Here is a 27,500-nt window from a genome sequence, read left to right on the forward strand (position 1 = left end):
CCAAAGCGATAATCATCCATTGGATAGGCTATTGCCGGGTTCGCCGTCCAAGACGAACACTGTTTTTTTTCTGACGATTTTTCCGAATCCTGTGTAGTTTGGTTTCGTCCAACAGCTTCCAGTAAGCTTCTTCAGGTTCAGTTGTCCAGCTAGCCGCGCTGCTCGAGTGTCACCTAGAGTCACACTTCTCGACGGACTTTTCTCCCTCTTCTCTCCGCAACAGGGAGGCGGCGGGTGCCTGTGACTGCACAAAGCAAGCAAATACAGCCTCACTGACATGGCTGCAATTATGTCAAATTAGAAACATAAAGGACGATTTGTTGGCAGACGTGAATGGAAAACGATTAAAGCCAATTATAAGCCCAGAATGGATCCGAACGATACCGATGCCGGTACCGGGACCGGACTTGCGACAAAAAGGATGACAGTCTGAAGAGGTCGATCGAGAGGACGAGAGCCTTCGAGATGCGTTTCGCTTTGATCGAGCTGAATACTGTTTGCTCGCACGTACTGTTGCTGTTTCGTGAATAATTTCCTTTTACAAAAGTCATTCTTCCCAAACGATTTGGCTCTCGTGCACAATGTGTTCCGTCGCACATAGCAAAGCACATGCCATCGAGGCCAGGTGATGCTGGCATTGTAACCTCCATCGATATATCCTCCAGCGGCATCTTGGTACTACCAACTGCTGAATAGATTCTGGCCCTTGCACGGAAAGTTTCCTTCAAGAAGGTAGAAGGACAATCTAAGGACTTAGGTATTTGGAGCCGCCATTTTCGGTGTGGTATGATAAGCAAAACCATGATGTTTTATCGTCGTACAATTGGTTAAACATGGGCAGCGTACAGAAATATCGTAAAAGGTTAATTCCGTTGCACTAAGCGCACTAGCACGTTGCGTTTATTTATTAGTGATTTGATGCTAAAGATTAGCGTTTTACTTCGATTGTTGTTGAGTGTACGTTTGTTTAGGAGAATACTTTCGAAATAACGATATAAGTATTAATAAGCAAAAGAGATATTAATTTAAACAACATAAATAATGATAACATAAATAGTAATTTTAGTATTTTGTATTTTATTTTCAGAACCAAAAATGTCTTCCAACAAATTTTAAATACACCTAGAATACATTGCATGATAAATTTGCCATATTTTCATTCCATAATACCACTATTAGAAGGGTAGCTTATTGCTGCCAATTACCACCAGGATAATCGAAACAGTTCTGTCAACAAACCTTCCGTTGCATTGTGTGTGAGAAAACTGCAGAATTCATGTACCGCCCTTGTGCAACTCAATTAACCACTTAGTAATCACCAAAACACCGCGCGCCCCAGCCAGGATGACATTGATATAGTGCTTAAGAAATTGTTTGCCAAGACGCAACACAAAGGTCCCCTCGAGGATGAAAAAAGAAAAAACGCGATAAAAAGAGCCCGCTAGCAATTTGAACCAAAAGAGTTGCAGCATATGCCACACGGAACCGCTTATACCGTAACTACAGCACTAGGGTGACATTCTGTTAAGAGGCAACACTTGAGAAAAATTTCTCGTACGCCTGGGCATTGCTAGAACTGTTGGCGAGCACTCGACGGTTCCGGTGAACCCACGTTTCCCACAGAAGTCACGTCGAGGCCCGAGCGCGGTCCACTGCACGAACTGGCGCATAATTAATCAATGGTCACAACAAAACTGAACGAGCACCGAATTGTGGACAGAACTGTGTGATTTTGCTTGTCTAGCGTAAACGACACCGCATCACCATAGCCGGGAACGCGAGTATCGGTTACAAGTATCCTTCCGGAACCACGACAATTTCCGATGAATAGGAATCAACTTAATGTCAGCATTACTCGACGTACGTGCTCTTGCACTATGGTAATCCTGCCAGCCGAACAACATAGGTAGTTCCGTAACCCTCACACATTCCTAACACCGCCCCTGAAATCCTGCCGACCAGTCCAATAACACAAATAACGAAACAATAATCCCGCGAACAGTAATTCGGTCGCGATTCGGTTCGGTGCGTACGAAACAGCACACCGAGGACCACCGGCGATCTATCATTAGTGATACCTAATCCAATAATTATTGGTATCTGTGCGGTGTATTTATAAATAATCCCATATCCTGCAGCGGTTCGCGCGACCCTTCCACAGCACAAAAGACCGCGAATGGAGCTCATCATCTTTCGACGAAAAAGAAGAAAGAGAATCAACGTCACTCACTGCACTGCATTCGATCTCGGGTGGTATGATTTCAGGTAAGTTGATTTCGTGTACCGTTAAGGGGTGTTTTGGAAGGATTAGCTCTCTTAATAAGTCTTGTGAAAACGTTGTAGTTCACTTTCAATATTCACTCTTTGCCGAAGCTAGCAACCCTAGAACAGTTCTGCGTAAGTAACATTAAAGATTAAAAGTTATTCTGAAATGCCCCGTGCAACACTGTTATCAATATGCATTCATTTGCTCGTCAGCCATGTTTAACCGACAATGAAGGTTACACGGACAAATATTGACACAACAAAATCATAACCCTCTCTCCTTTCACACCACACCCTTCAGCGTTCAGATTGCACACCGAAGGGGAATGAAAGCTTGCTTCCTCAGCAGAACCCCATTTTGCTACTGTTACGACGATCACGATGCTACCTCTCATCAGTGTCATCCCGGAACACAAACATACAATTCCGACGGGGCCATTGAGCTACCGACCAGCAACCCACCGCTAATCAAAATCAATGTTGACGGAGTGGAAAATCTGTTTAATTGAAATGCTATGGATGGAGTGCGAAACCATTCATCATCGTCCTGGTCTGTTTCACTCTCGTGGTATGAGCTAGCTTATCCGGTTCCTATCTGACCTAAACGATCGCGCAGCGCGTGACATCCTTTTTGCCCATTCATCACCTAACATTCACTCTATAGGGCTGGGTGCATGGGAGAACGTTAGGGCAGCCTTGTAGATTTTTTGTCGTTACCAATGAGTAGCATCAACAAGAAGTGGATGTACAATGCAGATGATCAATCAGATTTTTTTTATTTTTTAAGTGGAAGAATACGGTGCTATCCGTCGTCGATCATCATCTCTAGCGTTTGTCAAAACTTTCATGATATTTCTTTTCACGTGAGCTTATGTACAATCCTGAGATTTTTGACAAGAGAAATTACATTCGCAAATTTATTTCATTAGATTAGATTCGTAAAAGATGCCAAAGATTAACATGTTGTTTCAAAAGTCGCCTCGAAAGTCTGCTGCTTCTAAAATGTGTTTTTACAAATTATTTAATAATATTTCAAATTTAAAAGGATGAATTATCATAAAAGTTGCCGAGGTAAACATACATTCTAGATCAAATCAAAATCAAAGCAAGCTTACAAAGTATGCACGCAACAAGATTCGATATGGCTATCTATTCCATTCGCTTGTTACACCCATAATGTCATTATCGTAGAGGATGAATGCAACGACCAATGATGGCGAAGAGATAAAATCTCCCAAAGCCTATTTCGTTCCAACGGAAGCGCACGTTGGTCACACACGTTCTAATTACAGCAGAGGAGTGTGCAACGGCTTGTGTGCGGAAGTATCATAAGGATGTTATGCTCAACAAGCATTCTTCCGTTTAGCTTCACCATTAAATTGGGTATCTCTAATCAGAGCAACTATCAGAGCGCTCAACTACAACATGTTTCCTGTGTTGAGGGAAATAGTTGAAAAAGGTTTGAATCTCGAAAAAATGGCAACCTCTTATTTTCTCATGGAATCGTTCACACTTTTTCGATTTAGCAATAATAAGCTTGCATGTGAGTGGCGGATCAGCTCAGTTTAAATGTAGGTGTTTCCGCGGTTTGAAACTTCTCATGGTCCCCACTTTAATTATTCACGAAGTTATTTAACCGTATCTAATCCCATATGCCGATTCGATGCGGTAAATATTCCTTTTCTTGTATTGAAACCAATTTTGAGAATATGAATCGGATATATTAAGCACTTACCTTAAATGTAAGTGCCAATTCATGGTGCCTTTTTAATCAAATTCATCAAAATAACTCTTTATTGATCTTTTTCAATTAAATTGTGGTGTATTATATTAAAAGACGTCACATAAAAACAGAATTTTCATCTCTTTCTGTTACTGATAGCTATTTTGTTTCTCTCTCTCATTTTTGAAACTATAAACTACTTAACCCTACGTTCTTCACATTCTTTACACCAGTCAAACACAATTTCAGTTATTCCAATCTCTGCTTATCCATTCTGCACCAAAAAAAAATGGAATTAGTTCGCTCCATTTTCCAAACCATCTTGCATTAAATTAGATGCCACTTCAGGCCAGTCTATTATCTGCACTCGATGAATAATAATTCGCTTGCTGTCGCTTGAAATAACTTCCCAACCACCATTTTGGTGGTAGATACAGAATACGAGTTCTGCATGGCCAGGCCCGCTCATCACGTATTCAACAGTCGTCAACCACAGGCAACACACGTCGCAGCTACCCTTAACCATTGCATTAACAGTAGTGCCAGCACCATGAGTACATTAATTTTCAGAAAATAAGATGGCCAATACCGTTCCGTATGCCTACGGTAAACGCCCCAGGGTGATCGCACCGGATCGGTGCGACGCATATTTGAATATTAACCGCAAACTAGCCTAAGTCTATCAACAGCAGACGGTGAGCTTGTCTGCTGCCCCTTCATCGCGTTGAATAAAGTTAAAACTCGGATACGGCTAGGACTCAAGGGTGGAAGAGAGAAGCAAAGAGCGGGCATGGACATGTTTATCCAGTGAAAGGGAATTCTAAAAACTAGTGCCTCTCATCTACTGATGTCTAATAAAATTTTATAAACCCATCAGTCTTCCAGTCGAGTAGGAAAGACTCGTCGCTCAATTCGATCCACTCCTTGTCTCGCGCATCACCAGTTAGGGGTAGTAAGCTCGTTGAACCACCTATCCTATCCGGCCCCTTTTGCATCCCTACCATCAGCAGCGAATGAGTTGATAGATGATAGAGAGTAGCCATTTCGAAATGTGCTTATGCCTTCCCCCTAAGCCCGGTCGCATCCTAAGGGATGCTTCGCACCCCTCTCACACGTATTACAGTCGGGGACGTATGTTTAGCAACCATTGCAACATATGTACCAAGCTACGTGCGCGATTCATGGCGTCCATGGTGCCACTGGGAAGGAAGGATCGTTTTAATTTGAAAAGTATCCCAGAAATATTATCTCTCCCGACGACACTGACAATGCGCGCATCCTTGGAAGGGAGAAGAGGGTTGGACAATGCGTTTCCCTTCGGCAGGACGACTCGCAACGCACCAAACCTTGCTAAGTAAATATCAATTCTATAAAGTAACAACGTTTACAAGCGAGCCTCAAGGTCTCATCGAGAGAGGAATGGCGACTCTTTCAGGCGCGGAACGACAGTTACCACCATCGTCACACATACGGGCACACGAGGGGAAAAACGGTTTTCCTATTGTTGCGGAATAATAAATAAATTATCTAATACAATCCGTGAAAATAGTGATTTGTTCTCGTGCATCCGAGACGGACGGTTACATGTCCGTACTTAGGGCAATCCAATCGAGTATTTGCCGTAAACGAGTGCGTTTATTAAATGCTACACTGCAAAGCATTTAGCAACAACGTCGGGATTGCAAAAAACAAAATCATCGAACCTCACCGAAGGCGCAGTGTGATTAACGATTTGACGTAATGTCGCTAGTTCTAATTTGGCAAAATGAGGGATGTTACAAGCATTGCAAATCGTCTGTAGTGAAATGCTAATGCCAGTGTTAATAACAAGGATGCACTGTAGAGGCAGTCATTCGAGGATAAAACGACAGAACGTTGTGTTCTAATTCATTTAATTTTGACTGTTATTGGATGCAGTCGCGGATCGTACAGTTAAAAATTGCTTAGTATACTTGTTTTCTGAGGATTTTTCGATACCCCTTTTAGTTTTTATTGAGAACACTCAAAATACAGTGTTGCTGTGTATCAGCTATCAGAATGCATGTAACATGTCCCTCGAAATAAACTCTAAACTAACTTTCATCCCTGTGAATATACAGCATATTATTGAAAATGTTTTCCCAAATATTTTTATATTGTCAACATTATCATTATCTTTAGCTTACAATTGAATAATTACCTGTGTATCGCATTTTCCTTCTTAACACGTAATCCAATTCAAATCAAATTTTAACAAATATTAGTAATATGAAATAGTTCCAAACATCACTCATTCTAATAAAACCATTTTTTTTAATCCAATCAGTACAGTTTCCGCAGACAGCTTTATTTTTTTTATTGTGGAGTTATTAATTGACATACTGCGATTTTCGGTAATATCGAGGAAAAATATAATAAATATAGCGTCGCTCACCAGAGATATCGACATCTCTATTTAACGCTTTAAAATGCATTTTCAAATGCTCTAATCATTCAAATTTATTGGCCCAATAAAAAGTAAAATTTTTCCCTGCCAGGTTGTAAAACCATTCAACGATACCGGGTATATCTTCGTGAATCCAACTATTTCAACCGTGTTTTACAACTGTTTGCTTTTACATTTGATTGCGGCTAGCAAGCCAATGCTCTGTTGTACAGTTTACCTAACTCCCTGCTTGTCCCATGGGCCCATCAGCAAACCGTTAGGTCGCTCAAATCCTCGAGGACTCATCAAGCACCATAATTGCAACATTGTCCACTCGATACGATACTTGCCACTTGGTGCAAAGAAACACTCATCGCAACAGGCACAATAGAACTTACACATCACTGGCCCTCGCTCGGTCCCACTGTGGAATAATAGTGCACGCTGTAAGGAGCAAAGAAAATGCATAAAAAGACGCAATAGTCCCTGGCATTCAGCTCTTGCATAAAATTGTTCTCTTCACACAAACGCATTGTGCGATTCCCGTACCATTCGACTATCTCTTTTTCGTATTTTTTTTATTCTCGAGAATATCTTTTAGCCCAGCTTCTTGGCCGCGATTGTGCACTCGAAGGAACAGCACAGGGAAAATAGCGAAAAATTGCATTGATCAATTGTGCACACTTGAAGGAAGTGGCCTGCGATAAAAACACCCTTCGCTTGGGGGAAAGAAAAACTGACGAAAACGACCCGCAGTCCATCGAAGGAATGCTGCTCACCGCGACAACGAGCAAAGCAAGGAAGAAAAAAAAAATCACCAGCACCAATCTGAAGACGATGCATTCGATCGATCCTTGCTGTGAGCCACTCTACTCTGGGCAAAGCCCAATCGTGTCGGGCCACTCTTAAGCTTGCGATGGACAATTTATCACGCTGCTGGAGTGACGCTTGTTTAAATGTTTTGTGGGATTTGACAACGATTTCCAAAAGTGCATCCCATTCATGTATCTCCATTCATGCATTCTGCTGCTGTTGCTACTTCTGGTGCACCGTCAAAGCCCATTTTCCCGTTCCGTACAATCGGGTTGCGCAGGGCCGGTACGAAATGCGCAAAAGGACCGTGACACGAGGAACACAGCGACATCGATTGTCCCCTGGCCCTGCACCGGGCCTTTCCTTCGGTGCTCTGCTTTTTTTTTGGGCTTTTCCGTCGCTAGCAAAGCATGCGGTATGTTCGAGCCTAGAAATCTTTAACTGCGTCAATAAAATTAATTGATTGATAGGTTAGGGCCGGACGACCACTTCAAGGAAGTCACTTGAACTTGAGCATTCCACACGACGAAACCGTTTCATTCATAACGATGTATCGATTTTGCAATCGCAAAGGGAGTTTTAGTTCAATTTTCGAGAATTTGAGAACACTTTTTATGCTACGTTACATACACGATTTGTTCCCGCAAGGATAAACGCAAAACCCTGTCATCTCAAAGGATGACTGTTATTGGCACAATCCTTTTAACGCATCTGTCGTACAGTTCGATCTGTCACAGGAGTCCGCTCGGTTAGATACTACAGTTTGCATCCACCCAGAACGTTCAGGGAAAGGTGGAGATCAAGGGATATTGACCGCCTTCTCAACTTCACTTGAAATGCCGTCCTCGAGCTGGTTCAAAGGTAGCGGCGATGGTTATCTATCGATGTTGGAAAGTCGGCGAAAGCATACCTCCCGCGCATGTTCATGATGAAAAAAAAAACATAATGTCGCGTTTGTCGGAGTAGTACACAATATTTCATGGAATGCAATGATATCACACTAAATTGATGGTTGTCTTCATTAATCCAAATTCATTAAAAAATCTGCAAACAACGATAATGCAAATAATTCTTATTTATTGTTTCCACAAATCACCGAAAGATCCAATTACCGAAACATTAAATGATGTAAATTTGCCCAAATATATAGAATCTTAGTTACAAATATCACCTTTTCTTAACCACATAGCTCAAATTCAATTTCTCTCAACCTTTAAATCTGCGGAACCGCGATTGTACTCATAGTATAACCAGTCGGTAGATTATAAATAACAAATCTGTAGTATGCTTTCATTGTTCTCGATCCATTTGTTTGGTTTGCGATTTTAACTACAAAGCACAAGTCGCTACCATTTGCAAGCAACGTACCGTATCTGCAAGAAAAGCTGCGTCTGCTACACAAAACAATAATCCGTTGCATTGTCAGTACCGTACCGGATCGGTTTCGGTTTGCAGAAAAATAAAACAGATTTGCCGCCTTTATGCGCATTATTGTACCGCATGTTCTCATCACAATTATAGCTAACCCATAACCCTTTTATGTTGATCTATGTTGGCGAATGACGTGGGAGAGTGGTAGGACGAAGTTTATCTTTTATTTTGATTTGCACCTATTGGACACTTATTCGTTGCCTCCTGTATTTTCTAGATGTCGTTAGAGAAATTTACAATGTCTTGTTGTGTTATATTGAAAAGTATATTTCATTTAATCAATCCGCAAAAAATAAATTCAAATGGAAACATGGAGTTTGCATTGTTCTGAAAGCAACATCATCATACAGATGAGGACATTTTATTAAAATTGATTATCCTTAAAATCATTAGTTTATTACACACCTATCAAGATATTGATCTTTGTATTCCGTTAAGTATGTAAAAATGCATCAATCTTCATTTTGTATATTTTTCGCTATTATAAAAGATTAGCTTATGACTTATTTCGTTAAAAACACGCTCACAAATATTTCGCCTCATGTATTCGTCATAAGCCGTGGCCACACGGGGCGAAAACCCTAGCGCAAACGAAAAAATTAATGCCAAAACGGTTTCGCTTAACCCTTACACGCTGTCAAACTTTTATACGTCCACGGACTTTTTCGCTGAACCCTTGACGCTATCGAACGCTTTATTTACGAAAATGTAGGTTCTTTTCGTATTGTTTTTGCATTTTTAATATAAATATAACAGCAACAGCAACAAAATCGTTAAAAACTGCAAAATTTATTCGGAAATCAACTTCAGCGGCCAAAACACAGATGAAAACAATACGTTTGACATTTCGGCATAAATTTTCGGGGTTTTACCCCTGCCACACGAAGCGAAAACATTTTGGCATTAATGTGCAAATTTGCGCGCAAATTTTCGCCCCGTGTGGCCACGGCTATAAGTTTAGTATACTGTTTTCATAAAATAATAATAATAATATGATAAGCATTTTGGTGTGGTATGCCTAGTTTAATTCAATTCACGTTTCTAACCGTAGCACACGAGCAGCTGTCTTGAGTTCGCCTCTAGTGTTTAGCGTCGATTACAATTCGCATCAATAACCTTTCCAATGGCGATCGACACGAGCCTATCCTTTTTGGTCGCCTAGCTTCTCCGCTCCATTGTGATGTTCGCAGACAAGCTGGCGACTCGTATGTCGCGCCGAAATGTCGTACCACATCTTCGCTCTCTCTCTTTTTTAGTTTCCACCTTTCCAGGTTCGAGCACGAAAGAGAAGTCAAACCAAAAGCAAGTTCTTTAAGTTCAATACGCACCAATTCGTACCTATTTGGCCTTCTCTACGTTCATAGAAACTTGTGCCACAGAAGGAGCAGAGCCAAAGCAACAAGAAAGCCTTCAATAGGGAACTCCGTCGGAAAACTGGGCGGAGTTCCCGGGAGTGTGATGATCGGTGCATGTGATCATCGATATTGTGTTTCCCTTCCCCAGGACATCGGGATAGCTGCAATGAATAAGTAATAAAAGGAGAGAGAAAAAAAACCTATCCATTTAGCATCCGCGGCTTGTCTTCCCCTTATTTCAGCCCGTACCGAACGCAGGACATTCCACGTCAAAACCATCTGTTGAGGTAGGGAGCAACGCGGCCTTCCGGCTTTGGCAAGGTGACGAATTGGCTAGGGCTGACGGTTGTCGGACCCCTTCACGGTACTTAAGCTACCGGCTCCGCAGTTCCTCCGCTTCAGGTAATGTCCCTGGTGTGCACTAGCGACTTGTTGACCTGGCCAAGCCCAACACACGGTGTGCGTACCAATCGGAGCTGCCGCACAAAGTCCCCTTTCGGATTCGCTCTGTTCATTCAAGGGGAAAAAGGATCTCCCTATAAATACCCTTCCCAGCATCTGGTCCTCACACCATTCGGAGATTTGTGTTCGAACAGTGAAGTTGTGGCTAACGAATTCAAGGATACTCCGGAGCAGAATCGTAAAGCAAACTGTGCCTCTAGCGTGCGTTCGTGAAATTTTAAGTTTGACGCCAAGATGTCTCGTTCGTTTCTTGTGGATTCGTTGATCAGTGACAAACCGGCCCCGGTTAAAAAGAGTTTCCCGTACGGAGGACCGTTCACGCAGCTGCCCGTTACACCGCCTGCTACTCTGCCCTACACCGCCAACTACATCGGAAGCTATCTGTTTTCGCTCGGTCTACAACAACAGCAGCAACACCAGCAACACCAGCTACTACAACAACATACGCCAATGTACCCGCACGCGCTAACGCCGCTCACACCAACCGGACCACCCGTTGTTCCATTCTGGCCGCCGGAAGGGAAGCTCGATCTCTCCCCCAAAGTGTACCAACCAACGGATGTGTCGCCTCCGAGACATCTCTCACCCAAAGAGGACTACTACCGGAAGCTGTACCGATGTGAACGAACACCGGAACGTTACACCCCGTACAGTGCGCCCTCGCCGCCCACACCGACTGTCGGTACGAAGAGATCCATCTCATCCATTACCAACAGTGGAACCTCGGCAACAAACACCACCGGAGTTCGGGTCAACGGTGATATCCACAAATCCAGTACCCCTTCGCCTACTCCACTCGATCTTCCACAAACCTACACGATCGATGATGAGCTATCGAGCAAACGGATTCGGACCGCCTTCACCAGCACGCAGCTGCTCGAGCTGGAGCGCGAATTTGCTGGCAATATGTATCTTACGCGGCTCCGGCGCATCGAGATCGCGACCAGACTGCGGCTTTCGGAGAAGCAGGTCAAGATTTGGTTCCAGAACCGACGTGTTAAGCGCAAGAAGGGTGATGCGCCGTTCAGTGAGCTGGGCTCCTCTCCCGTCGGCAGTGGGCGAGTGTCACCCAAGGAGCATCATGGCGGTCAGTGCTGCTGCCGTGGATCAAGCTGTGGCCATGGTTCAGATTCGGAGGATCAGGCACGTACCGCCCCATCGTCTCCATCGGCCGACCAAAGTCACCAGGATAAGGCGTGGGACTTTAGTAAACACTTCCAACATTAGTGTCAGCTAATGCGAGATGGTTGCGATGTGATTTGGTTGCTGTATATAATCATCGTTGAGCGAAGGAAAAATACTCAAAAAGTATACCAACCGGAAATGTAATTTCGGAAATGTTATTCCCAGTAATTAGATATGTTACTTTATGATTATGATATGATGATATTATGATAATAAACGATATAGAAACAAATTAAAACAAACACAACATATTGGTTTTGAGTTCATTGATAGTAGAATCGATTCGAACGTGGGATGAATATCGCATTACATTGAACTATCATAAAACTTATCATTCGCATTTATCATTTCAGCTTCGTTCTAAGCATTGTTTTGACCAGCTTATCGATTAAAAATAAATCATCACAGTTTTAATTCATTTCTTTGCAAAATAAGACTGAACATCGAAGAAGAAAAAATGTTATTCAATGACTACATTGGTGACGGAGACGATCCACGAGACACCTTTATCAAGTTAGCAGTTTCAGAAATTTAACCAAATGATCATTATGAACTAATTCAGAAATTTCCTTCGTTTATATTCAATCGACGTGACATAAAAATACGTTTCTACATCAATTGTATAGTTTATAACTAGCGGTGTATGGACAACTTATGAAAATGCTGCATATTCCGGTCGGCATTTGATGGCATAAAATGAATAAAAAGGTTGACAATGTTTAGGTATTTATTGATAAAATTCTTTCAACTTTCTTTTAGGCGATTTGCGCAAACAAATAGCACGAGATTAAGATTATTAAAACCCTCCGCTATGGATTGCTATCAATAATTTGTTGCAAGATAGCAACACTATGATAAATTTAAAAGCTATCATTTTGTATGAATATACAAACAATCCTTTCAAACCATGTCCTTGTCATAACCATATTCTTACCTTTAAAGTTTTTATAAATTTGCAATTTGCTGCGCATTTGGTAATTTAATGAGTTTCCAAAAATTCTTTAGAAATTTTAAAATAGAGCCGTTTCAATTTTTCCGTTCATTTCTTTATGCACTTCCATTAAACGCCAAGAAGTAATGAATAGAGAAACACTTTCAAACATCCAGGCCAACCTTCTCACCATCTCACTCCGTAGAAGAATCGGAATCGATTAGTATCCTATCAATTATTGACACGCCAGAAGGAAATGAAGTTTCCTTTTTTTCCTTTTATTATTCGACTCACCCACACCCACCCCAAAAGGTGTGCCGGAAGCAACTGCATATGAAACTAATTTACTTCAATTTTCACGCTCATCATCGCTACCACTGATACCTTCCACGGTACCATCCGTTTGACGAAGGCTTCCTCTGAGGGGGCTTCATTGCAAACGCTTATGATGCACATTTGCACATTCATTGTGTGCCTGAACGGTGGGTCGGAATCGGAAGTGACCGACTGTCGGTGCGATGAGAGTGTTTCGGATAATGGTTCAAGACCAGACGGGCGGTCAATGCCTCATACCGCTCGAACCGAAAAGTCAAATCGGATCCGGATCCATCCATTGACGAGCATCGGTTTTAATGCATATGAAATTGCAAATTTCCCGGAGGCACCGAGTGGGTCATGGCCAGCAATGGTACACCTTTTCTAATTTATGCTTCCGAACCGATCTCAACAGTGACAGGACACGAGCAGTATGGGTAAACGACCCACATAATTCCAGCCCTTGTCTGGCTGCCCGGCAGCATGATAATGAGGTTTTATTCAAACAAAAAACGGAACACGGAAACAGCATCGGAAGGTTCCGGTACACCCGGTTGCCGGTTGCTCTAAGTCCACAAACCCGCTTCTCGTTAATGATGACGTTCGGTGACGAGGGAACTACCGGATCGGAAACGGATCAATTATGTGGGCGGTTTGAAGTGTCTGCCGTGAAGAACAGGAAGTGGTTAACCCGAAAGGACGCACGAGAAGCAACGAAACCATTCACAACCGGTCAAGGAAGCAGAAGCAGTGAGCCGGCTAAGTGAGATGGCATCGAAATGGCAACCCAAGTGCCTCTCGACGCGCATTCTTAGTGGTCTGGGATAGGCCTTAGGCCTTAGAATTTGGGGTTTCAACAGCCTTCCATCCGCGCTGATCCATGGTCATCGGATTACATCGGTTACCGATGAGTGGTAGCAGGCTCTCTGGCTGCCGAAACACGTTCGTTGACACGAGGCCACAGGTGAATGAAGTCAAAGCGCTGCTCGCTCTCATATCCTTGGAAGCCGATTATCCCTAAACTAATCTTGTTGCTTTTATGTAGAGCCATGGCACCAGGCTCGAAAGCGTGCCGGAACAAACGTCTAGGTTTGAGTTGGCCATTTAGATTTTTAGGTTGTTTTCTTAAAAAATATTGTTCTTAAAAAATATTGTAATTCTTCCATTCATTCCGTAGGAAGGAATGTTTGTGGAATATATAGGACAAATTGTTAAAGAGTGTTCTAATTGAACATCCTTGTTGGTCCAATCGTGCAAAGCTCTCTTTAATTATCTATCGATTATCGTATCAACGATGCTTGTTACAAGATAATTGATGTTGACAATCTACAAAGTAGGTGTAAACGCTCGTAAATGTACATTTGCGACGATGGTAAATAGAGACGTAATAGGATATGGACGTTTTGCTTCTTCAAATAAAATACAGCGAAAGGAGCACACGCAAAAGCTTTTAAAGCAGTTAAACAATGCAATATGTGTCTCTTTTAAACCAGACAGTCTGTTTGTATTTATGCGTTTCAAATTAATTTTATTGAACATATATGAGACTATGAGAATACTCATAGAATATAATTTATTAGACATCTTGGACCAAAAAGAGGACCTGTATACGTAAATCTGGAATAATTTACTATAAAACCGTGACGTTATGAGCATATATGAAAGCAACACGTTCCTCATAGTATCCAAGTATAAGAAAGCTACTCTAGTGTGTCAACAAAATCAGTTCAAAATGCTATTAGCTTATGTTCACTGCTAACATAGGAAATTAATTGCATGTCCATGTGTTTGTCCAAGTCGGTCATTGGACCACTTCGCTCATAGCGCGGATGGTGTTTCTCCCTATCATCTATCATTGTCGCTCACATAGCGGTTCCATCGGATGCACTTCAGCAAACATCCTTGTCCTTATAACATCCTTACTGACCGCACACTCACCACAAAACGATATCCTAAACCAGCGATCAATTGAACGAATTAAAAAAAGAAAACATCAAACAAACACCATTACATGAGAAGAAAAGCAAAAATAATCCCAAAGATGCTCCATTTAGGACGTGTCACCGCAGTAACGACAACACTGCTGTGCCCAGTGTCAATAAACCACAAATCATTAATAGAAGCCACGGCACGTTGCCGAGAAGAAAAAAAAACTGTCCAAATCCACGCAAGCGACACCAATTCAACGCGATAACGACCACCGCCAGCACCACAATCATCGATTAATCATCAAACGGTCACATTGGCTTGCGGCACGGCGATCCCTCGGCGGTGCGATGGTCAGGGTCCGCGCGGATCCACCGGCCTCTGTCCATCAGGATACGTAATCGCCATGGCCTACGTCACAATATAAACAAACAGAGCCACCTTGGAGACTGTAAGTGACTGAAAGTCGTCCCGAGAGTCTTCTCGGCTCCAGCTCCTGCGTCCTAGACCTCAACGCTCAATTAAAGACGCACGACGAGGGAATAAAACTCCAATAAAAATCGATTTCTGACCGTTGAAAAACCCGATCGTCCGGCTAGACAACGCTGCACAAAGAATCCTTCAAGACCCCGACGTTCAGCTCAGCTCGCCCTCGGTTTTTGTCGTCTTCCGTGGCCGTGCACAGCGCGTTTGTAATTTGAGTTTTGTTTGCTTTCACAAAGAGGAAGTTAATTTATTATCATTACCCTTACTGTACGCCAGGCTGAACCGTGCGGTGCGTTTCTCTCGGGGGGGTGCGTCTGGTATCCTTGAATTCTGTAAGGTTCATCATTCTCATTGAACCAGATTCCCTTTGTCGGCAAAACGAGTGCTAAAGTTGAAGGATGCTTCGAGTGGTGAAGGATCTGCTTCTCCGCCAGCGACCAGCGACGACACTCTGTCTGGTCTGGCCGATCGCTCTTGGGATGTTTCTTTTCCTTTACACCACATTGTATTGCACCTCTCTAGACATTTGGCAGGCGGGGGATGGAGTGTGGGATGTTTGATTTTCACAGAAAAGCCGTTCTCCGCTACAAAAGTCCACCCGAGCTACGGGCATGAAAACCCCGGATTCCTTGATCCGTTTCGCATTGGCACAGGTAGTTTCGAGTTCCTTGGAATATCCTTACCTGCGCACTCCTCATACATCAACTCTGCTCGCACGCACACACACACACACACGCACACATGCACCATTCACTGTGCCTTCTTCTCATTCATGGAAAGTGTCTTCAGTGCCATTCATGCTACCGGCCCGCCCGTTGTTAGCGGTTCATTCATCGATCCAATTCAGGACCCACAAATTCCTGATGCACTCCCCTAGCCCCGCTCATTGACGGCGAATACCTGGCCGCCGGTCCGATAAACAGGTCCACACCGCCCGCTGCGCTTGGTGACAAAACCAACCGCCACAGTACAGTCCCGATCCCGGGATCCAGGATTCAGCCTCCGTTGAGGTGAGCACTCGACTGCTAGCATTCCGCCGTCCTGGAGCGTTTCTGGAGTGGACTCACTATTGGATTTGAATTTGTCAACACCACCCGCGGTGCATGGTTTGCTCTAGCTGCCCTCGATCGTCAGCCAAAAGTCACAGATCACCGACAATGCGAACAGAGTATTGGTGAATAGCATGCAGAACCCAGCCACACCGCGGGGGGTGGTAAGCCGTGGGAATGCCAGAGTCCAAGTGGCAAAAATCCATCACGCATCACCCGGTAATGGGCATGCAATTTTGGAACAATTACTCCGAAAAGCTCGGGGAGAAATCGGACAAAAAGCTGCTTCATCATGGCCCGGGCGTTGGAATGTTAAAATACCAAGTGACTAAAAAATGCTGCATCATCTACTAGCTGGTTACATAATGTAAGGTGTGATGACTTTCCAAGATGAGTGCTGAATAGGATGCAGCGAAAATAGCATAAAATATAGCAGTCTTAAGCATCATTCATGCCAATATTAGAGCACGTTAATGGAATCCAAATCTACGCAGCAATTATCCTTATAGTTCACACCGTGCAAAATATGTTAAGCAGTATTCCCATCGGTACACTCCGTCAAGAGCAGAGTTGCTACTTCCTTTCAACTGTTCCTTCTTCTGATGGGCTTCTGCGAACTAACAGGTAAAATGACTTTCTCTCACTCTCACATCCATTCCAACAGAATTGTGGTGCGTTCAACACATCCCCATCAATAGACTTTTGCAAAGTATTGTGCTATTCGTTAGCGATTTTGAGCCTTTTCCGGCCTCTTACTGTCACCAAACGCATCACTCGTCATCGAGACGTCCATTGTCAAGCGAAAAAAATACTCCCACGAGAGCTGCCGCCACAACCGATGCCGATAATTTTCTAAACCTTAGGAAGACATCCTAATATGTTTCCAATTGTGCAGCACCCGGAGTGACAGGAAGTGGCAAGTTGCAAGTCTCTCTGCTCCATTGTAACCCGAATCCCCGACAACCCTGTTGTATCGGACATTGCGACACAGTTAGATGCATTTGAAGCTGGTTGGTTGTAACATTCTGTCGGCCAAAACAGCTATATTGACCTGCTGGGCCATCAACACAAACGTTGAGTTAAGATTTACAACCCCTTCTTTGATGGCCGAAAAAAAACCCTTCACAGTCGCACAGACCATTCTTTATCGCGTGGCCAGTGATGCAACAGAATAGATACGTCATCGGAACTGCTTCAGGAGACAGCATCGGTGTTGTAAAACTATTTCGAAATACTTCGGCACGTAGCTGGAGTGTTTTATGGTCCTCACAACTGTGGATGAATCTTCGAGGACGAGGACAGCCCTCTATCTGTTGACCCTGGATGGTGCCGCTATCCAACCGAGAGCAAGCTTCGGACTCAGTTGGAGATGATTTTAAAAGCAATTTAAGCTCCCGGTGTTTGGCCAACGTCCTCGACGGTAGAGGATGCGTATCAAACGTGAAGCTTATTAACGGCTGTCCAACCCTGGGTAGAACGTATCGACCAAACCAACCGCCAGGGCTATGAGGAGTGTTTCCGTGCCCGTACCAACGCACCACAGGCATCCTGCAGACCCATGCTCATCCAATCCGTTCCGTTCACAGCTTCTGGCCCTCTTAGGTAGGGGCTGATGCCAACTCACGTTAGGATCAAACACGAAAAGGAAGTTCGTTTCCGTTGCAGGGCATCATAGGAGATCGGATAGCTTGGTGACCGGCTATACAGCAGCCGCCGGTAATCCAATTAGCGATGAAATTAGGATAACAAACAAATTTCATTAAAATTATAAAATGATATCAAATTAAATTCGTCACACCAGCGAGCGGTCGAACCAGGCGGAACATGAAAACGTACCCAAACCTAGATCTGACAATAGGAAACATAAGTTCAAAAAAAGTGGACTTTACTATATTTGTTAAGTATAGGCGGTGATCATGAATGGGTTGTTGGAGGTAAGCGATCAATGTTTACATTTCACAGGCGTTGTTGAATGACGACGATTCTTCACTTCCACTTCTCCCCTCCCACACGCAGGCGGTACTGTTTGTGTATGTTTACCGAGCGCTCGAAAGGATCGATCGACCCAAACGATTGAATGAGTGCGATCCGTCTACGCGAGTGTCAATAGCTATCGGCAATCGATCAGAACGATCTCGGATCGAGAGATCGTCAAACCTATACACGAGATGAAGCATCTGATCTGTTGACTGATCTGATTCTAGCTATTTTTTTCCTTTTTCGTGGAGGAGAGAAGTGGGTTGATCCTTGCGTCACAACAAATTTTGGGATACTGGTGAATGTGGGAAGCAACGAGCCTGCAGCAAATGTACAAGAGTTAATGGGATCCTTTCGCACGGTACTTGTCGATCGTTTGGTACAGGTACCCGGCAGCTACTCGTGACCATTTTTTTGGATATCATGTCTGGTGATATCGTTTGCCTTTCGCACAAAGGCAGTTACTCCGCTAAATGCTTTGTGTAATTTTTAACGAAAGCAAGGTCGCCCTAAGGTGGATAATACACTGTCTCGTTGGTACTGCTTCGTACTTCATGTACGTGCCAAGAAGACATTATATCGCCTCCAGACGCCAATTGACCACTTCAGATTACCAACATCGTAGACTCAGATCGTGCGATTCCAATTCTAACACATCCGAACAAACCACAAATGGCACCGGAAGCACGAAATGAGCTCCGTAAGCTACGATTATTATGTGTCCATCTTTCCATCCCCCATTAGGCTTACAAGTAGCACACGAAACATTCCAGTACCATGTCGTTGCCTTCGAGTAGGTTCCGTGCGGACAAAACCACAACGTTCCAACACCCAGTAGGAAACTACATGCCATCAATGGCGTTGTCCGTTTCCGCTCGGGCGCGGAATTCTAGGGGTCGTCCCTCCGGCCAACAAAGCGACAGATTGGTCCACAATCGGTTGTCGAACGTTTGTCAAATGATATCACGAGTTGTCACTTCTATTGCCACTGATTTGCAACGATTAAACATTCATATCTTATTGTGAAGCTTTGCATTCGGGCATCTTTTGCATTCGGGTTGTTCTCCCCTTGGCTCACTTGTCCGAACGGGAGCTCGAGTTTGCACAAAAAGATTAAAGTGTAAAACAATCGGCCAATCCGAAGTGATAGAAAAAAGGGAGGCATCTTCGCGGAGCGGTACCGAGCAGCGGTTGATAGACGGACGAAATGTATCGCATTTCAATTTAATTTAAATACAAACGATCAATAAACGCTACTCGGCTCGAACACGATCATCAAGCCGTTGCAAGTCGGACAAAATTAATTCTCCTCCCGTACACTCCATGTTGGTTTGCATGAGCATGGGCGTGCTGTGTGTGTAAGTGACGCTCGGTCAATCGTGGAATAGCTGTCTCCACCCGCTACAAATAAGCATCCTAAACGCTCATCATCGCAACTATCATCATCAGACTAACGAACGCGAAGCTAGTCCTTGTCGTTACCGGCGACCGGTGACTAGTAGCATTCCAGTGTCCGGCCCGTTCGGATGTACGAACGAGCTGTAGTGTCCTGAAGCCGGTCGGCTAGCTAGTTGGCTGAAGTTGTTCGTTGGTGGCAGCTGGCCCACTAGGACAAGGCAGTCAACATCAGTTGACCGGAATCATAGTTCAATGTTCGAAGTGTTACTGTTACGTTAAAGCCAAATCAAGGATTGTGTGGGTGTGTTTAGTGATAACGAAAAAATATCCTTTTCTGCTGGGACTTATTTTATCACGATCAACATACTCACTTTTTTGAGAAGAAATGGCACACGACGGGGTCCTGCTGAACGAAACGCTCTCCGATTACGCCGCGACAGCTGTGGCAGTTATGCTATCGCTCAACGACACCGACATCGATCGGGAGCTGAATGCATCTACTACCGGCACCAGTTCGAGTCATCAGAAACCGATCATCCTGGCCACACCCTGTTCGGTGATCGTTTTCCTGTCGTACATCTTTGGCTGTGTTGGCAACCTTATTGCCCTGATCCATCTGTGGCGCAATGTTCGCAACACGAAACATGCTCTAATGTTGAAGTAAGTTCTGGAATGCACGAATTCTAATCGCAATGCAAAACACGTTCAACGTGCTTCAAAATAGTGCAAATCAATCGCGAATGCTGGCTACGTGGTTGAGATATGAGCTTATCGATACAAAGTACTACAAAATAATTGTGTTCTCATTACTCTGATTGAAGATGAAGTAGAAGAAATGAAAAAAAAATTCTGGTACACGAGCCGTGCCGGTTTATTATCTTCTGCTTACACAGAGTGGAACGTGTACAATTCCCGCTGTGAGTGTCGGTTGTTAATATATGATTCGATGGGCCCCCTACTGGTCGGGTGTTCAGGATCCAGGGTCATAAGGACAATCATTATTGCGTTGTGAAACGGAATGCTGCGTGTCTTGTGATGTTATCCTTGACCATCATTAGCCCATACCAGTTCATGAAAAGTATATCCGGGAAATGAGGAATGAGCGTTCGTGACCATATTGCTACCCTAGAGAAGTAAACTCAACTTACACGAAGCGATACAATACGATACAACGCGCTACATGTTGAGTAGCAGAAATATTCATATCTCTAGTACATAAACTTACAACGATTAAGCACAATTTGCATTCAATGCGATGGCGTACTTTCGTTCCAGATGTTTACTGACGAACGATTTGATCGGACTGAGTGGAATGTTTGTGCAGATGTGTTTGCACCTTTACCTCCCCAAAGAGCTGGTAGCCGCTAACATTCGCCATTTCTGCACCCTCCGAGTAATTTGGCGCGTATTTGGCATCAGTTCCGGGTGCGTGGCGTTCATTATGGCTCTCGAACGCTACATAGCACTGGCCAAACCGTTCTTCTACCACAAAGTACGCACGTACAACGCGAAACCCTGGCCGCTGACCTCTGTCGCTCACTGATTCTTTCGGTCTCGTTTGCAGTACGTTACGGATAATCTGATCCGGAAATCGATCTTCATCCTGTGGACCATCGGTGCTTTCATTACCTTTCTACCGCTGTTTGGCTTCGGTATTTACTTCGACGAGAAAAAGAAAGCCTGCGTGCGCTACAAAAGTGCAACGGAGCCGATGGACGTAGCGTATGCATATCTGTTCTTTAGCGTCGGTAAGTGCGCCCAAGGATCGGAGCTACGCAAACGAGCAAATTGAACGGAATGATCAATGACCCGCATTCTTCAATGCCGCAGGCATAGTTCTTTGCGTTGGAATCGTCATCTGTAATCTTAGCGTGCGGAAGGTACTGTACCAGTCGCATCGTAAGATGTGCCGTCAGTTTGGTTCCATCAAACCGACCCCAATGATGAACCGTTCCATGCGCCAAACGCAGAAGTCCGCCAGCTTTACCGATTCCAGCATCATGCGGATGTTTAACGAGCCGACAACTGAGGAAATTCGTTTCGCGAAGCTTATGACCGTTCTCAGTGTATTTTTCCTCATTTGCTGGCTCCCTCAGATGGTACGTCCGTACTGAGTGGTATAGCGAACTAGCACTATTGCTCTTCATATTTGATCCAGTTGTAATGTTTCATTTTGATATTCTCCTCGAATTCTAGCTCACCATCATCTTGTTGCAACAGCTGAGTACAGCAATGAAGCTTAAACTGGCATGGTTGTTCCGGCTTTCCGATATACTCATTCTGGTACACTTTATGCTCGATCCGTACATCTATGTGCTTCTAAAGCAAAGCCGTCGCAGCGATCTACGCACCATGATCCGGTACGTGTTCAGTCGCAACCAGTTCAAGATCGTGGAAACTGCTATTTCGCCTCTACAGAAGTCGACCAACTCATCTCCGTTGCCTTAAATCCGTGCGCTGTAGACTGAACAAAATTTGCTGCTATTTAAAGTCGGCCAGCATTGTGATCGAGATATATGAAAATGTCCTTTATGTCTGATTTTTTTAGGGAGTAAACGAGTAATAAAAAAAAGTGTATCATGCTGAACCTACATGTCTTGACTAAACTGATTTATTGCAATTTTTATTTTAGTGTAAGAATTGAAAAAGTGGAAAGAATTCTACCGGAAATATGTGATAAAAGTTCACTTCGTTGTAATAAATAAAACTTTTTTACAAAAAAATCGTACGACTGAAAATCTTCAGTGCCCTCCAACATAGCTTTTTTCATCGATTGCCGTTGCCGGCACAAAACAGACCGACCTCCCTTCAGGAACAGCGTGTTCAGTCAGCTGTCAGACAAGCGCAAAACAACAACCACCCGTGAAGCTCCGTTTTTCGCGAATCCCGAAATTTCACATAAAATCTTTAAGTTTTTTACAAAAAGAGCGGTGAAGAAGTGATAACAAAACGACGGAGATAACAAAAAGATAAAAACCAAGGAACCAAGTACATCCAGCGATGGCTGTGCTGTGGTGGTGGCCGATCAGCAGCAGCAGCAGCAGCAACAACAAGCAGCAGCGAAGAAAATTCGGACACAACACTTGAAAGGTCATCCGCGGGTTCACGGGCTGTGAAAGTGGCCGCTCCAAAAAACAGGGAAAACAGGGGTTCCTGCTGTGGTGTGTTCATGGAAGAGTAACTTTCGTCTCGTCGTCGCGCCGCGGCGAGAACCTGTTTGTGATAACGTTCTAGTCAACTTCTTCCCCTCGGCCAGAGGGTGGAAGTTTCCCTCGTCGCTGTTTTCCATAATCACTAACACTACCTTTCCGTAAATGGAGCAAAGTTTTCCCACCAGGTGCCATCACACGAGCCTCGCACGGGAAAGATACTAACAATAAGAGCTGCTACTGATAAGAACCGGGTGTATTGCTGCGAGTGTGCGTAACAACACGCCACGAAAAAAACGGTGAGATTGCGAGAGAGCAGCAGGTGTTGAACCAGGTGGTGGAGGAATAGAAAGTGAAGTACCGGATCGGGTGCACGAGGTGGTGCACCAAGAAGCCAAAAGTAGCAAACAGAGTAGAACCCTTCAACCGATCGGAACTTCACGGATACTGGCGCGCGAAGCCTTATCACAAGTACCCAAACAACTTGGCGCTCCAACTGCTGCTGTTTCAATAATCGTGCACATTGTGCGGGGCAGCAGTGGAAACAGTAACAAAGCTGTATTCAAGAGCGCGGCTGTTTGGCAGTCGAAAATTAGTCGTTTTGTGTCGTTTCTTGGTGCTTGCGATCATTAGTCATCACGAGGATGCAGTGAAAACCGGGAGTACCAAGCAATTTGCCACTCGACAGAGGCAATAGGCTACGATACCCAGTGAGGCGATAGAACGGAGCATAATGTTTGCCTCGTTGAAGAACAAAATCAAGGAGGAAACTGGTAACGATGTGGCACCGCTCGCCGTCACGCGGGCACGCCGTAGTCAGGCGGAATCGTTGACCAGCGCCAGCAGCTCAATCGACGAGCTTAGTGCCCTCGAACAGAGGGATGCCGAGCTGAACGCGACCCGGCTAGAGCTACAAGAGCTGGCCAGTCACTTGAACGGATTCCGAGAACAGATTCGGTTGCTGGAGGAAGCAAAATCCAGTCAGGAGCAAGCCAACAAAACACTGGAGGAGAAGCTACAATCCTGCCAGGTTCAGCGTGACCTGCAGCGTGAGGAGCAGGACAAGATACAAAACTTTCAACAGCAGGAAATATCAAAGCTGAAAAGCATGCTGCTGTTCCGAGAGCAGGAAGCCATCGATCGAATAGCGCACCAGAAAGCGGCCGAACAGCAGGTCGAAAGCTTGCGCCACGAACTGAACCGACTCCGAGGGCTTGAGCCCATGCTGGAGAACGCTCAAGATGAGCTGGAAAGTCTGCGTCACTCGTCCCAATGTGAACGCAGCAACCTAGTGTCGACTCTGGCCGCAGTCGAGGAGGCGAACCGGCATCTGAAGAGTCGCATTCAGGTGCTGGAAGATACACGCGTGTCACTGACGACCAACAGCGGCAGCACGGACGAGAAGATACAGTGTCTGTTGCAGGAACGGAAGTTGCTGGAGCAACGACTAGAAGAAGCCCATCTGCACCTGTCGGACATCAAAAGTAGCTGGAGCGGTCAGAATATGGCCCTGGAGACGCAGGTGAACCGGCTGTCGCGCCAGGTAGCCGAAGAGACGACCGAAAAACATAAAGCGCTCAAGCAGAAGGACGATCTGATGGAGCGTCTGAAGCAGCTCGAGTTTGAGCACGAGAAGCTTCAATCGGAAGTGACCCAACGTGACAATAAGGTAAGCCACCATTACTGGTGAAAGCCTAGAAGGCTTCAAATCAATAACGACATTCTTCCATCGACTACAGATCAAACTTATGAATGAGGAAATAGATGAGCTTCATTCAGCGATACGGGAAGCGCGTGAACAGCACGAAGAGGAGGTCACATTTATGAGCAGCAACGTAGTAAGTAGCTCGACACGAACCCACAACCTTCCGGACAAACGCCAACAAACACCCAAATGATTTTCATTCGAGTATCGAGCATTATTTGGGCCTCGTTTCATTTCGTAACGTGGAATCGCGCGATGGCCATAATTCTTCCTCGACTTCCCGCCTCCTTCCCTCCCTCAAGATCTCTCTGCATGGCTTCGTTTGTTGCGTATCTGTGTTGGTTTTGCTGTGTGTGAATGTTGCTTATCAGTTCAGTGTGCTAAAGGGAAGAGAGGAGGAGTGTGTGTGATAAGCCCAGTGTACCAGGCTTAAACCGTGACAAAGTTAATTGTGCCAAAACATAGGGACCGTTGAGAATCCCCGGCAGTGTTCTACGTCGTCGTAGTTGGATAAAAAAGAAATGAAAATTCAAATACACAACCACGCAAGGGGCTGCCAGTATTCGGTCACCTCTACCTAAATAAAGTATATTGTATTGCATGCTTTTGGTTTCATATGTTCTTTTTGTTTTCGCGCGACCTGGGACTCGTTTTCCGTTACACTAGATATGTAGCACCGCAAGCTCTTAGTTGACGTTTGCTTATCAGATTTATCGGCACGTACGGTTTGGTTGATCGCGGTCGACAAACTAGGTTGACATTTTATGTTCAGTTTATGCTCTACGACTCATTGGTCGTTACTAATGCATTCCTTTTTACTTCACAGGAACAACTGCAAAACGAGTGCACCAGTTTACGAACGAATCTCGGCGAGTCTGAGCAACGGTTGCTCGAGTGCTTGGAGAGTGCCGACCGCTCGACGGGCGCTTATCAGAGTCAGCTGCTGGAGCTTGAACGTACTGTTCACGATCTGAATCGTCAGCTAGCAAGGTATGCACGATTAGGACATTCATTATTTTATAAAAGTAAAAATGAAATCACTTCATTATAGTTTTGAAAATTGAAATTAAGATAAAGTGAAGTTATTAACTCATTCTCACTAGTCAGTAGAACAGAGAGCAAACATAAATGCAATACCCGATGAAAGCTTCTTATCTATTACCACTTCAAAGGGATCACTTATGTTTGAAACGGCCGGTAAAAGCTTCTGACGGTGTGAAGTAGGTGTATCCACACAACGATATAAATAGTTTTTTTAGGAATGCTGTTTAGAAATGAAACCATCGAAAATTATAGTTGTATTGACTCACCATTGTTAATCATACATAACTATCTTCTAAACAGTGAAACACAAGAAAAAGTGGCCGTTCTCATGAAGAATGCTGAAATATCACAACAAGAGGAGATCCTTCGGCAGGAATTGCGTCACGAAAAGGAGGAATCGATGGAATTGCACGACCGTGCCGTTATACTTCAACGCGAACTAGACAAGCGGTAGGACAGCAGCTTTTCCGAAGTGACTGGACTTCGAATTCTCTACTTTCACCTTCACCATTGCAGATTAAACACAGTGAACGAATTACGCAAGCAGGTGGACGAACTGATGACTACGAATCTCGAACAGAATGCGGAACTAGTGGATAAGAACAAGGTAAATTCGGAGGCACCGTGAGTGGCATTTATTTATGGTTTAAATTTAAATTCCTCTCTACATTACCCATCCTACCTGGTAGATAATAAAAATTCTAAACCAACGGCTAGTCGATATGAAGAAAACGCTTCAGGAGGAACTGAAAGGTCAGCAGAGTCTAGGCGATCAGGCTCAAACCGGGCATGGCAGCAGCACAACAAATGGTAATACGCAGCACCCAGGGGACCGGGCGCTTGAGCGGTCAAAGAGCTTCGATGCCAAAAGTGTGGCGAAGGAAAATGGTACCGTGAAGCAGCAGAACGGTTCTCCCACCGGCACTGGACCGATCGTGATGGACGAAGTCAACTTCCGATATCTCAAACATGTGATAATCAAGTTTCTTACCAGTAGAGAGGTAATTTCGCGTACGAATGTACACTGACTTGGCGTTTGCGACGCAAAATATTAAATCGCGTTGGTTCCGTTTACCATACCCAGGTGGAAGCACGTCATCTAATCAAAGCCGTTTCGACGCTGCTGCAGCTAAGCTATGAAGAGGAGAAACTGCTTCACGATACGTTAAACTGGAAAATGAGCTGGTTCGGCAGCCGACCTGCCGGTCAGATTTCGTTGCCGACAAATTGATCTCCGTCTCCACCGTCTGTAGTCAGAGCTCACCGAAGGGGCGGGTGATGCGTTGCTTCCAGCTAAGCCTCAGCATATCTTCAAAGTATCTTATTTCACTCAATCAAACTATAGGCAAGGGAATAGCAACTTCTACAGAGCGAGAATGAAATCTCATTATTGGCCATATACACACAGCGACAATATATTATCTATAGATCTGCTGTTCCCTATACCCCTATCGGGCACAAACCGGTGACGGCCAGTATACAGCTATCGCAACAACTCATAAGGTTCAATTGAAAGTATTAAGTTTGGTTTTGAGACGCATTTCATGCCTTCCACTGTTGATGATACAGACTATCATTAGCTATGACTGCTTTTTATATGCTTCTCCATTGAGCGCTTATGTAACTGGAACCGCTTATATGTTTATATTTACTGACTATACATTCCTAAGCAAAGTGCAGGTGAACGGCTGTTTAGAGTTATATTTTGCGTGCATATATTTTTGTGATTCGCTTTCCAAAGAAAAAATCAGAGTATTTAGAATGCCATTGTATAAGCTGTAGTGCGCATACTGTTAGATCGATATTTTATCCGTTATATAGAGTCAAGTCGAGTATAGCGGAATGTTGGTTTTGTTTCCTTTTTGTTTGCCCTTCTCTATCT

General features: G+C 44.3%; 3 protein-coding genes across 4 annotated transcripts in view; all 3 read left to right on the top strand.

Annotated features, from left to right (window-relative positions):
* The first annotated feature begins 10,687 nt into the window (after positions 1-10,687).
* LOC125959173 (GS homeobox 1-like) lies at positions 10,688-11,680 on the top strand. The gene has a single exon (XM_049691984.1). The coding sequence runs from the start codon at positions 10,688-10,690 to the stop codon at positions 11,678-11,680; it is 993 nt and encodes a 330-aa protein (XP_049547941.1).
* Positions 11,681-19,839: 8,159 nt separating this feature from the next.
* On the top strand, positions 19,840-22,309 carry LOC125949753 (prostaglandin E2 receptor EP4 subtype). 2 transcript variants are annotated; one of them, XM_049677078.1, is made up of 6 exons: positions 19,840-20,021; positions 20,104-20,380; positions 20,996-21,212; positions 21,285-21,468; positions 21,551-21,819; positions 21,917-22,309. In XM_049677078.1, the coding sequence occupies exons 2-6, from the start codon at positions 20,106-20,108 to the stop codon at positions 22,166-22,168; spliced, it is 1,197 nt and encodes a 398-aa protein (XP_049533035.1). In that variant the 5' UTR covers positions 19,840-20,021; positions 20,104-20,105; the 3' UTR covers positions 22,169-22,309. The 2 variants fall into 2 exon arrangements, with proteins under 2 accessions (XP_049533035.1, XP_049533036.1); XM_049677079.1 differs by having other exon boundaries at positions 19,840-20,380.
* A 267-nt stretch (positions 22,310-22,576) lies between these two features.
* LOC125949729 (golgin subfamily A member 1) overlaps positions 22,577-27,500 on the top strand; it is a 5,262-nt gene continuing 338 nt past the window's right edge. The window contains exons 1-7 of the mRNA XM_049677044.1: positions 22,577-24,538; positions 24,609-24,707; positions 25,401-25,564; positions 25,919-26,068; positions 26,135-26,225; positions 26,308-26,619; positions 26,703-27,500. The exon at positions 26,703-27,500 is cut by the window's right edge and continues 338 nt beyond it. Coding sequence (XP_049533001.1) covers positions 23,603-24,538; positions 24,609-24,707; positions 25,401-25,564; positions 25,919-26,068; positions 26,135-26,225; positions 26,308-26,619; positions 26,703-26,849 — 1,899 coding nt within the window. The 5' untranslated portion in view covers positions 22,577-23,602 and the 3' untranslated portion in view covers positions 26,850-27,500. The remainder of the gene's footprint in view (positions 24,539-24,608; positions 24,708-25,400; positions 25,565-25,918; positions 26,069-26,134; positions 26,226-26,307; positions 26,620-26,702) is intronic.

Source organism: Anopheles darlingi, chromosome 2 (genome assembly GCF_943734745.1).
Source record: "Anopheles darlingi chromosome 2, idAnoDarlMG_H_01, whole genome shotgun sequence".
Classification (NCBI taxonomy): Eukaryota; Metazoa; Arthropoda; class Insecta; order Diptera; family Culicidae; genus Anopheles; species Anopheles darlingi.